This window comes from Pseudoliparis swirei, chromosome 16 (genome assembly GCF_029220125.1).
Source record: "Pseudoliparis swirei isolate HS2019 ecotype Mariana Trench chromosome 16, NWPU_hadal_v1, whole genome shotgun sequence".
In the NCBI taxonomy this organism is placed as follows: domain Eukaryota; kingdom Metazoa; phylum Chordata; class Actinopteri; order Perciformes; family Liparidae; genus Pseudoliparis; species Pseudoliparis swirei.
This window is the reverse complement of record NC_079403.1, coordinates 2879827-2892102: the sequence shown is the minus strand read 5'-3', so window position 1 is coordinate 2892102 and position 12276 is coordinate 2879827. Positions and strand designations below refer to the sequence as shown.

Genomic DNA, 12276 nt, shown 5'->3' with positions numbered 1-12276 from the left:
CAATGGTTTTATATTGCTGAGGGAAGTGGAAGTGCAGAGACAAAACAGAAGGCAAATGTGTGTGTTCTGTTGTCTTCTGCAGAATAAATAAGTGCTGGGAAAATCCACCATCTGAGCCGACTTCTTCCATGCCCGTTCCACATCAGTTACATCTGCTCTGAACCTCTTTCATGTGAGGGTGAAACTCTTTTATTTTGCAAACCTCTGAAACCCAACCCAATGTTCCTTAAAGCTGCTCTGAACCTCTCATGCCCAAAGTTACAGTGTGTTGATAGTTGTTATTGGACCGTGTTGAGCACGCTGTGTTCTTGAAATAAAGCTTTGTTTTTTACAATATTCTACTCAAAACCTCTCTTCTTCTCATTGTTGAGTGATATTTAAACCGCGTCGCCCAACTGCGCCCCCCCCCAAAAAAAATGTCACCAGCCGCCACTGCTCATGAGCGTCGGGTTTCTTTTAGGTGTCGTTCTCTCTTTCTCAGACTTGAAGGATAATTGCGTCTTCTTTTAAAAGCAGGAAACTCGTAAACGCACATTTCATTCCAGCTCAGAGGAGAGAAACACGTTGCACTCTGAGCTCTCACGACATTTACACCGGCTGCATTTAGAGATTATTTTTAAAAGGTCTTTATTTTCTTTCTTGATTATTCTTGATTATTTGATCTTATTATTATTTATTTCCTCTCTTATTATTAATAATAATAATATTATGTATGTATTCTCTTATTATTAATAATATTAATATTATTAATACTATTATTATTAGGGCTGTGAAACTATTAAAAATTTTAATCGGATTAATCACAGGTTTTTGTGGATTAATCATGATTAATCACATATTACCGATATTCTCGGTATATTTTGTGAGAACATAGAGATTTATGACAAAAGACGGATATATACATTTATACATTATTCTATACAATGGTGCTGCAACTCAGCAGTTATTTAGCAGTTTTCTTCCATATGGAACATTAATACATCTTCATCCTAAACAGAATCTTTAACCCTCCTGTTGCCTTTCGGGTCAAAGTGACCCCATTCAATGTTTAATGTCGGTGTTCTTTGGGGTCAATTTGACCACAGGCTGTTTTTCACTGTGTCAAACATATCAGAAATATCAACTTTTTTATTTATTTAAAGGGCTATTTAGGTAGTCAACAAACAAACATAAAGTACCTCACACTTAAACTTGGGAAGCAATATTAATTCTAATAATTTTCTGGAGGTTTTAATTGCTGGGGTCAAATTGACCCCGAGGGTAAAATATGTTCGTAAATGTAAAGGTAACAGGAGGGTTAAACAGAACATTTTTCTCTTGTTTGTCAACCATTAACTCCACCATGATACAATCTAAAGGTGGACAGATTGACAAGTGACTTTTTTTTTGCTCGGTCCCGATGCGCGCGCACGGAGCTCTGTGGCGCGCCAGACGGAGATCGATAAGTGTTAACGCAACGCGAAGAGACAGAAATGACATGCTGCTGTGGAGATACGATCAACAGACGTTTAGTTTAATAAAAGAACAAAGACGTGCTCTAGAGAACATGTCAGGGGGCGGGCCAATCTCTTTAATGTCATGCGATCTACCGACACTACGCCGCGATCGACTGGCAGGTCGCGATCGACGTGTTGAGACCCTGATCTACAGGAAGTAAAAGTCGTAACAAGGTTTCCGGAGGTGAACCTGCGGAAGGATCATTACCGATGAACAGACCGTCTGCATGAGAGCGGACAGAGTTCAGATTGAAGTGGTGTATTGGAAGCTCATTTTGCAAGTGACTTTTTTTTCGTCCCGACGACCAACAACAGACGGATTGGAAGCTCGCGTTAAATGCGTTAAAAAAAAATAACTAGTTAAACCTGTAATTGGATTAACTGAGTTAACGCGTTATTTTTCACAGCACTCATTATTATATATTTCTTCTCTTATTATTATATATTTTTCAGATGTAATATACCTTAAAAAAGGCTTATTCTTTCATTACCGCTGCAGTTGATTTTAAAGCCATCTCCATCTCTTGTGGGTAATTATTAGGTTTCAATATTTAGAAGCAGGTGAGTAATATGAGGTCTATTGTTCGGGCGCCCACTCATTTATAAAAATAGAAGTACAGGCAAAGTACGAGAAGTACACGAAATACACAAAGTAGGCTACACGAAGTATACGCCCCCTGAAAGGATAAACATATTTTTTTATAAATATATATATACATATATATAAATATATATACATATATAAATAATATGTACATATATTTATATATATGTATATATATATTTTTTTTTTTATATAAATAAATATATATACATATATATTATTTATATATATTTATGTACAGTATATATACAACATGTATTTATGTATAAATATATACATATATATACATATATATATATATATAAATATAAATATATGTATAGATTATTTATATATGTATATATAAATATATTTATATATTCGTTACACAATGCAACACAGGTCCGAGGTTTGTAAAATTATTGATAAAAAAACAGAACAAAAATGTAGTTTATGTCTGTGTGTGTGTGTGTGTGTTCGTCTGCATGCCTTTCTGATGGTGATCATAACAAATGCACCACTTGCAGAAATTGTCTTGCAAGGCTGTATGTGTGTGTGTGTGTATGTGTGTGCGTGTGTGTGTGTGGGGTGGGGGTAAATCCAGTAGCACATTCCTCATGTGTAATATGCATAAATATTCATGTCCACCACCTGCAGCATTGATCCTCCACTCGGTTCAAAGCCCGACGGGGAAATTAATCCGCCCAGTAACCACTAATCTGATTAAGGAATCAACTAATTGAGCAGGAAGTGTTTTTTTATTCCGGCCTTGAAAAATGAATTTAAACGGCCTCATAGAACCAGAGAGGTGCTTCATGGTCCAGAAGAGAGGAGGAACACATTAGACGTGGCGCCTCAAGCACACTTACATGTTTTTATCTTGTATTTTAAATTGACTGTGTGTTATATATAAACTCAGTGCAGGGTCCGGAGGGGGGTGGGGAGTCTGATTGGAGCCGGACTCGAAGCAAACAATACTGAAGTGCAAAGGAAAGAAGCTGAGCAGCATCTGTTGTTTTGTTTCCCGTCGTGACCTCGTGGGCTCTGGGCCTCGTCAGTGTTGTGTATTTTTTTTCTTTGTTGTCGGCCAGCAAACGAAATTCCAACGACAAAAACAAACTCTTTATCTTTATCTCTATATTTATATTTGTTTTATCGTCGGGTCCAGAATTATTGTCACATAGGCTTCAGCAGGCCTTATAAAACCTTCGTCCTCCTCAAGTCTTATAAAACCTTCGTCTTCCTCAGATCTTATAAAACCTTCGTCCTCCTCAAGCCTTATAAAACCTTCGTCCTCCTCAGATCTTATAAAACCTTCATCCTCCTCAAGTCTTATAAAACCTTCATCCTCCTCAAGCCTTATAAAACCTTCATCCTCCTCAAGCCTTATAAAACCTTCGTCCTCCTCAGATCTTATAAAACCTTCATCCTCCTCAGATCTTATAAAACCTTCATCCTCCTCAAGTCTTATAAAACCTTAATCTTCCTCAGGTCTTATAAAACCTTCGTCTTCCTCAGGCCTTATAAAACCTTCGTCCTCCTCAGGCCTTATAAAACCTTCGTCTTCCTCAGGCCTTATAAAACCTTCGTCCTCCTCAGATCTTATAAAACCTTCATCCTCCTCAGGTTTTATAAAATCAGGTTCCGGGTTCAGAGTCCTCGTCCATCCTCATCCTCTAATCCCTTTTATAATATTTACATTTCTCAGCTCCCCAACTTCACTGAACCGAGTCCAAAAAAACCATATTGCTTTTATTCGCTCTGTTGCACATCGTCACCCAACACCGCCTCCTACAAATAAGAATCATCTTTTATATAAATATATATATATATGTCTGTGTTTTGTATTCCAGCGCGAGGTGACACGTCCCTCGAGGAGCGCTCGCCGAGTACGGCGAGGAGAGACGAGCTTCCTTTGACAAAACCCGCCATTTAATGCCGCGCGAGCGTCTGACTTCCCGCCTCGAATGAATCACGCAGACCATATCAGTCGCTTCAAGTCTTCCGCCGCGTTCGGAGGACGAAGTCGAGCTCGGTTTTAAAAAGTACGCCGAAGCGGCAGAGAGACTTTGCAACTGCCACTCAAACACGAAATCTCGATACGGAGGGTTTTATTTTGAAAGGGAAGCGTGGGAAGAGTTTACGAAGAGCGCCACTGAACAGAGCGGAGCTGCAAGGTGGATTCTGTCTCGAGAACAATCTCATTATTCACCGCCAGGCAGCTCCCAGCATGCACTGGGGTCATGCAAAACCTCCTTTGGGTGAACACACAGTATTATTTCAATCAAACGCCGCTGAGCACCAGAGCAACAAAATCAAATCATAAGCAGAACTGGAATGGGTTTTTTTTTTTATATTGGGATTCATGATTAATGTGCTGATTTTTTTTGCTGATCGATGCACTTAAATAAATCAAAATAACTATATTCTGCCGCCGTGGTTACGAGAGAATAGAGACGGCTGGCTGTGGTGACGGGTCGACTGCCGCTTGGTCCCTGAAGAGCGTTAATTACCTGCAGGACTCGATATCGATGAATATATTTTGGGGGGGCGGGGGGATAACAAAGAGAGCCTGCCCGGCGCCACGTTCCCTCCACAGTGAAGGATAGCACGTCGATTAAATCAAGCTGCAAGGAACGAGCTCCTTTTATCTCGGAGAGGAGGAGGAGTATTTCTCTGTTCATGTTAAAAAAAGATCCATCACGGGGGCCAATTAAAAACCTCCGCAGTCGTCGTTGTTCGGTATTTATGACACGCCTCCTCTCCTTTCCTCCTCTCCTTTCCTAGGCTTCTCCCGTCGTCGCTCTTTAAGGTTTCTGGAGAGAAGAAGAGGAAGAGGGCGCACGGAGGACAAGACAAAAGGCTCGTTATTCTCTCAAAAGGTCGAATTATGACAAGAGAAGAACTTAAAGTTCGGGATCTTTTTCCTCTTTCATCTTTAAGTTCACAAGGAAAGAAATCGATATGGAAAAGAAGCCCAAAGCGTCCACAAGTCCGGGGTTTCTTGTGCCTTCACAAGCATTTTCTTCTTTTTTCTACAGCGTTTAATGAGATTTCTTTTTACCGCCTCCGGATCAATAATCTCATTTATCAGCAGCGTTCGGACACCGTGAGGGTGAGAAGAACAAAAGCATGAGCCTCGTTCCCGATGGAGAGGACCGAAGATTAATTACATTTTTAATTACAGTTTTTGGGTTTTATCCCCCGCAAGAAATCTCAAAATTCAGATTCGGCGGGATCGCTTTTTCTTTGTGCAACCGACCTTCAATTTGGCGGGAAAAAACGCTAATGAGCTAGCATGTGCTAATGCGTTGAAACTGCACTCAAGAAAGGAATTCTGTTTTAATCTGTCCAGTTTTTGAGATATGTGTGCAACTCTTTCTAAAACAGCTTCTCTGATTAAAACCAATTAAAAAACACTTATTTTAGAGGACCGAGATATTTAGGATTTTGAGCATAAACATTCACCGCTTATATTTTGCGATATCTCAAAAAAGCTCAGCAGGTAGCAAGTCTGTGATCTACTTGTGAGATATCCCATAATAATAATAATAATAATAATAATAATAATAATAATAATAATAATAGTTGAAACGGTGTCTTCTTTCCTTCACCTTTCCCCCCAAAAATGTTATATTTTTATTGCTATTTTTTTAACAAGATATACGATACAAACGGCTCGTTTATGGAACGGCCTTATCCACATTGTTATAAATGCTTAATAGATGAGTAATAACACTCTGACAGATGTGGTACACTGTCACTTTAGGATTTAGAGATTCACCTAGACGTAAAACTGTTCCTTTATGAATGAGTTAATACTGATTTATGAAGCATAAAGTTATAATAAAGTCACCATTTGCTTTTTTTTTTTTTTTAGATAACTTTTTTTTATCAGTTATCTCGTGTGGGGCCCAGAAGGAAAGAAACCTCAAGTGCTGAGAAATGAAAAAGTTGTTGTTGTTGTTGTTGTTTAGAGCGCTCAGCTAAAAATATTTCAACTTCAAAGGGACTTTCAGCCCCTCGTCTCTTAGCAACATCGCGTCCCCCATGAACTCAACTCTTACTGCATCTGCACATCAGACACATTCCTCTTTCATCACGGAATATTCCGGCGCAGGAAACCTCCCAAAAATAATCTCAGACTTTAATTTTTTTGTGAAAATCGGGCCGATGTTTCGTCAATAACGATTTAGGGAAATTCAAATATATTTTAAGAAAGGCTCTTCTTCAAATAAATAATAATTCAGAAATCAAAGACGACTCCTTTAATTTGATAGAAAAACTTTCAGTGACGCATTAAATAAATCTCGGGTTTTTCTTTTTTTTGTAGGCGAACAAGTCGATGTACAGTACGTATTAATGGATAGCATTTCGGCACAGTATATAATTATTTATATACTTTAATACCACAAAAATGACCAAACACTTTCTTTCCTTATACATCACTCCGAGTGCCCCGAAAAGAGCTTGAATCTCAACAATAAGCAGGTAAAAACACGACAAACAAAGACAAAGGAAAAGCCCCCTGTGTGTGTGTGTTACACTCTCTAACAACACAGCAACATATAAAAAGTGATACAAAAATTCACTATAACACGTTAATTAAAACACACTCGGCATCCGCGGGAAAAAGAAAGAAAATTTATCGTTGTCTCCCGTCTTCAATTGTCTTCCAATTTTATTTTATTTACAGAAATAGCTTGACACTTATTGGTTTTCTAAAGCTAGGAGGCGATTAGCCTTGATTAGCTTAGCCTAAAGAATGGCAACAGTTAGCTCTCCAGCTCACAGATTACTGTAACATGTTTTATGATAATTTAAGATATGACAAATGTAAATTAAAAGTTGTAGTTTAATGAGGAGTTACCGGCTTTAAACTATAAAACGTTAGCATGTAAAACTGTTCGGAAGCGGCGAGAAATGACTAAACCTGCTCCTCTTGGAAGTAAAATAATAATACTTACAAGAGTCAAACTCACAAATTACTGGAAGTTTTTTTTATGTTGTACAATTTAAGTTATGAGAAATGTAAACAATTACAAGTTGTAGTTTAATGAGGAGTTACAGGCTTTAAATTACTAAAACGTTAGCATGTAAAACGGTCCAAAACGGCAGGAAATGGCTAAAGTAAAAAAATATTACTTACAAAACACAGCTAAAGCTCAAACATTACTGCTAAATTGTTTTATGTTGTATGAATTAAGATGTGAGAAGTGAAAAATTACAAGTTGTAATTTAATGAGGAGTTACAGGCTTTGAATTACAAAAACGTTAGCAAGTAAAACGGTTGGGAAGCGACGGGAAATGGCTAAACCTGCTCCTGTTTGAAGTAAAAAGTAATTCCTTACAAAACACAGTTAATCTCACAAATTACTGTAAATTGTTGTATGTTGTATAAATCACGATATGAGAAAAGTGAAAAATTACAAGTTGCAGTTTAATGAGGAGTTACAGGATTTAAATTACAAAAACATAACATGGAAAATGATCCGGAAGTTGCGGGAAATGGCTAACGTAGAAAAACATTCCTTACAAAACACGACTAAAGCTCACAAATTACTTCTAAGTTGCTTTATGTTCTACAACTTAAGATATACGAATTCCCTCTTCTTCCAGTTTATGCTAAGCTACGCTAATCGCCTCCCGGTTCTCGAGCCACGGTGGCGCACAGAGCCGAGAGTCGTATTGATCTTCTCGTCCTGAGAATGCGAATAACTGTATTTTCTCATAATATATAACCATATATTAATTTGTTCAATCTTTTCATTGCCTGATGGTTTTTCAGAACTAATTAAAACTGTTTCCGCGTGTAATAAAGCGACTCGCTCCCCGTGTTTTTAGTTCCGGCCTGTTGATGAGTGAACAATCCATGTTGTTTGTCCTCTTTTTCCACAGCAGTCCTTTCCACTAGCCACATGGAGCCATGGCAGCAACAGATTGTTCTGAACAGGAAGAGGTTGTTTGAAGAAGAAAAAAGATAGAGTTTCCCGATGATTCGGAGTCTGACGTGGTGGATCCTGCACGGTTAAATCCTGCAGCATCAAAGAGGATGGGGAGTCCCCCTGAAGCCCTTCAGCAGCACCAGAGCCGGAACCGGCACCATGAACACCGGGGAACGTCTACCAACCGCGGAATAAACAGGCGTCCAACGGCGGTGACGGCGAGCGAGTGTCAGAGCGCCCAAAACAGAGCGTTCTGGAGGAACTCCCAAAGCGTTCTTTCGGAGAGAGAAAAAGAGGAAGGGCGGGAAAGGGAAAAGGGCGGGAAAGGGAAAAGGGCGGGAATAAGGAAAGTTGGCATCTTTATTTCCATCAGCCTCTTAAATAAAAGGAAATTGGTCACAATGGCAGCACGTGCGTAGATCTTCTCCCTTTCTTCTTCATCTTCTTCTTCTTCTGTCGCTCTGTAAATGACCTCGGATGCCCCTGATGTGAGTCTTACTCCCCCTCTTCCTCAGCCGAGTCCCGTCTCTGAGGTGCGGCAGGGCTAGCAAGGGAAATCCAGGGGGGGTAAGGGGTCTGCCGGCCCCCCTCCCTCCCTCCCTCAGCCGCAGGAGATGACAGTGAAGCGTTTGGAGATGCAGGACATGTTGTGCAGCACGATGCCCAGCAGGAAGAGCAGCACGCACGCCACCAGGATCACCGTGCACACGCCGGACCACGTGGACCCCTTCCCCCCCGCAGCCCCTCCCCCCGGGCCCGTTACCCTCCTCTCGCCCTCGCCCAGCTCCAGCCCCGCCCCCATCCCCTCCAGCCCCATCGCCAGGCCCAGCTGCTGCCGCTCGGGCACGGTCAACACCGTCACGCCCTTCTGCTGCCGGCCGCCGGGCAGGAAGTGGCAGCCCAGCGCCGCCCCCCGCTCCTTGGAGACGGGCAGCGGCAGCATGTAGCAGCCGTTGCTGGGCAGGCGGATGAAGACCGGCGTGTGCTCGGAGGCGTGCGGGACGGCGACGACGTCTGGGTCGTCCGGCAGCTGGGAGACGGACAGGCCCGGCGGCAGCTTGGTGACGGCGCGGCACCACGGGCACCGGATCTCCTTCTGGCTGCTGCGCATCTGGGTCAGGCACACCGAGCAGCACGTGTGGCGGCAGTCCAGGAGCTTGGGCCGCCGGCGCGGGCTGTAGTAGTTGAAGCAGATCTGGCACTCCAGGATGGAGTCTTGGGAGAGAGTCTCCATTCTTATGTTCTTGTATTATTATCAAGGGTGTCTTGTTGTGATTATATTCGCCGGCAGACGGCGGCAATTTATTTTATTTTTTTTGAGAAAGTTCGTCGAGCGGAAAGGTTCCGCAACTCCCAGGTCGAAATCCCAACGACAACGTCACAGCTCATCGGTGGAAACGTGGTCCTCCATCTGCAACAGAAGAGACATCGTGTTAGGAAGTAGGTAGGTAGGTAGGTACAGTAGATATGTATGTAGCTAGAGAGGTAGGTAGGTAGATAGAGAGGTAGGTAGATAGAGAGGTAGGTAGGTAGATAGAGAGGTACACTACCGTTCAAAAGTTTGGGGTCATCCAGACAATTTTGTGTCTTCCATGAAAACTCACTTTTATTTATCAAATGAATTGAAAATTGAATAGAAAATATAGTCAAGACATTGACAAGGTTAGAAATAATGATTAATATTTGAAGTATTAATTTTGTTCTTCAAACTTCAAGCTCAAAGGAAGGCCAGTTGTATAGCTTATATCACCAGCATAACTGTTTTCAGCTGTGCTAACATAATTGCACAAGGGTTTTCTAATCAGATATTAGTCTTCTAAGGCGATTATCAAACACAATGTACCATTAGAACACTGGAGTGATCGTTGATGGAAATGGGCCTCTATGCACCTGGAGATATTTCATTAGAAACCAGACGTTTCCACCTAGAATAGTCATTTACCACATTAACAATGTATAGTGTGTATTTTTGATTAATGTTATCTTTATTGAAAAAACAGTGCTTTTCTTTGAAAAATAAAGACATTTCTAAGTGACCCCAAACTTTTGAACGGTAGTGTAGGTAGGTAGGTAGAGAGGTAGGTAGATAGGTAGATAGGTATCTAACAACAGTTAGATCTATTGTCACAGCACACGTGGTACAATCCACTGTGGTCGGGTTCCTCCGTATCTCTGTGAAGTGATTTTATTATTATTTTAGTCTTCAGGCCACAGACTCAAAAAGCTGTCCTCCTCCTCCTCCTACTCCTCCTCCTCCTCCTCTTCCTCTTGTATCATGCCGTCTACAATATTTGCAGGCGATTGAACCCTCGTCAAAACGACACAGAGCAAACAACGAATACAAAACAAAGCCCCGGACTTTTGCCCAAATTGTAGAAGAGTGAAAAGCCGCCGAGTAAAAGAAGATCGACTACATTGTGTCATTTCTTTCCCTCTCAACAGCCTTTGCTGCTCGACTGTGGGTTGAGAGTGAGGAGTGAGACAGATGGAGAGGAGCGAGAGACGAGAGAGAGAGGTGGCGATAGAAAGAAGCGACCGGCTGAGGCCGAGACACACGCAGCCGCGTACATCTCAGCCTCTTTATCAAAAGACAAGATCTCGGGCAATTAAAGTGGAGATGCGAGTGGCTCACAGCAGGAGGGCTGTGGAGCAGTCCATCCCATCTGGAGTCCTTTGGTTTGATCAAAATTCGACCTTGAGAAGCTGCAACGAGACGAGGACTTGATGGAAATGGAGGGAATCAAATCCCACGAAGAATCTCCTTATCACCGAATCCCTTAGAAAGCATTCCATCGATTGATCGTTCAATATCTCCAGATGCCCTCGTCTGTGTCCTTCAGCGCCTACTGAGGCATTTATAATCCTATGCTTCATGTGTTAGAGCTGCATTCTCTCTCCTGACCACCAGGGGGCGACTCCTCTGGTTGTATAGAAGTCTATGCTTCATGTGTTAGAGCTGCATTCTCTCTCCTGACCACTAGGGGGTGAATCCTCTGGTTGTATAGAAGTCTATGCTTCATGTGTTAGAGCTGCATTCTCTCTCCTGACCACCAGGGGGCGACTACTCTGGTTGTATAGAAGTATATGCTTCATGTGTTAGAGCTGCATTCTCTCTCCTGACCACTAGGGGGCGACTCCTCTGGTTGTATAGAAGTCTATGCTTCATGTGTTAAAGCTGCATTCTCTCTCCTGGCCACAAGGGGGCGACTCCTCTGGTTGTATAGCAGTCTATGCTTCATGTGTTAGAGCTGCATTCTCTCTCCTGATGACTAGGGGGCGACTCCTCTGGTTGTATAGAAGTACATGCTTCATGTGTTAAAGCTGCATTCTCTCTCCCGACAACCAGGGGGCGACTCCTCTGGTTGTATAGAAGTCTATATTTCATGTTTTGGAGCTGCATTCTCTCTCTTGGCCACCAGGGGGCGACTCCTCTGGTTGTATAGAAGTCTATGCTTCATGTGTGAGCGCTGCATTCTCTCTCCTGACCACCAGGGGGGCGACACCTATGGTTGTATAGAAGTCTATGCTTCATGTGTTAGAGCTGCATTCTCTCTCCTGACCACCAGGGGGGCGACACCTCTGGTTGTATAGAAGTCTATGCTTCATATGTTAAAGCTGCATTCTCTCTCCTGACCACCAGGGGGCGACTCCTCTGGTTGAATAGAAGTATATGCTTCATATGTTAGAGCTGCATTCTCTCTCCTGACCACCAGGGGGGCGTAACCCAATCCTCCCTGCATACCGAAGCCAGAGGTGAAGCGCTGCCAGTTAGCAGAGAGACAACAGGAAGTGACCTCAGGAGAGCGGAGGTGTCTCGTGTACCTGCCTCCTCTCTTTTTGGGGTTAATGAAATAAAGGTCAAACACCACCGTGACAAACAACCGGCAGAACAACCGTTAAAAAAGGAAAGTTGAGACTCTTTAATGACTCTGAGGGGCTTCGTGGCGTCGTCACGGAAACGAAGGACGTATGACTCGGTAATGACGAGCAGTGACCGAGCGACTGTGGCCCACCGGGAGTAACACAACACACACACTCACACACACACACACACACACACACTCACACACACACACACAGGTTCCCTCTGGGCCTCCACACACAATCAGCCGAGTGCACTCGTCCTCTGAGACAGAAGTTAAAAATACTCAGCGCAGCCAGAAGTACACACACACACATGTACACACACACACACACACACACACATTCAATTAAATTCAATTCAGTTTATTTGTATAGCCCAATTTCACAA

The 12276-nt window shown here is 42.4% G+C and overlaps 1 protein-coding gene across 1 annotated transcript; it reads right to left on the bottom strand.

Moving 5' to 3' along the window:
- Positions 1-8625: 8625 nt before the first annotated feature.
- rnf152 (ring finger protein 152) lies at positions 8626-9352 on the bottom strand. Its single transcript, XM_056433570.1, has one exon. The coding sequence runs from the start codon at positions 9256-9258 to the stop codon at positions 8626-8628; it is 633 nt and encodes a 210-aa protein (XP_056289545.1). The 5' UTR covers positions 9259-9352.
- Between the last annotated feature and the right edge of the window lie 2924 nt (positions 9353-12276).

What these genes read in the sequence shown, in the direction of transcription:
- rnf152 (XM_056433570.1), bottom strand. Translation starts at nt 9,258, where the DNA reads ATGGAGACTCTCTCCCAAGACTCCATCCTGGAGTGCCAGATCTGCTTC.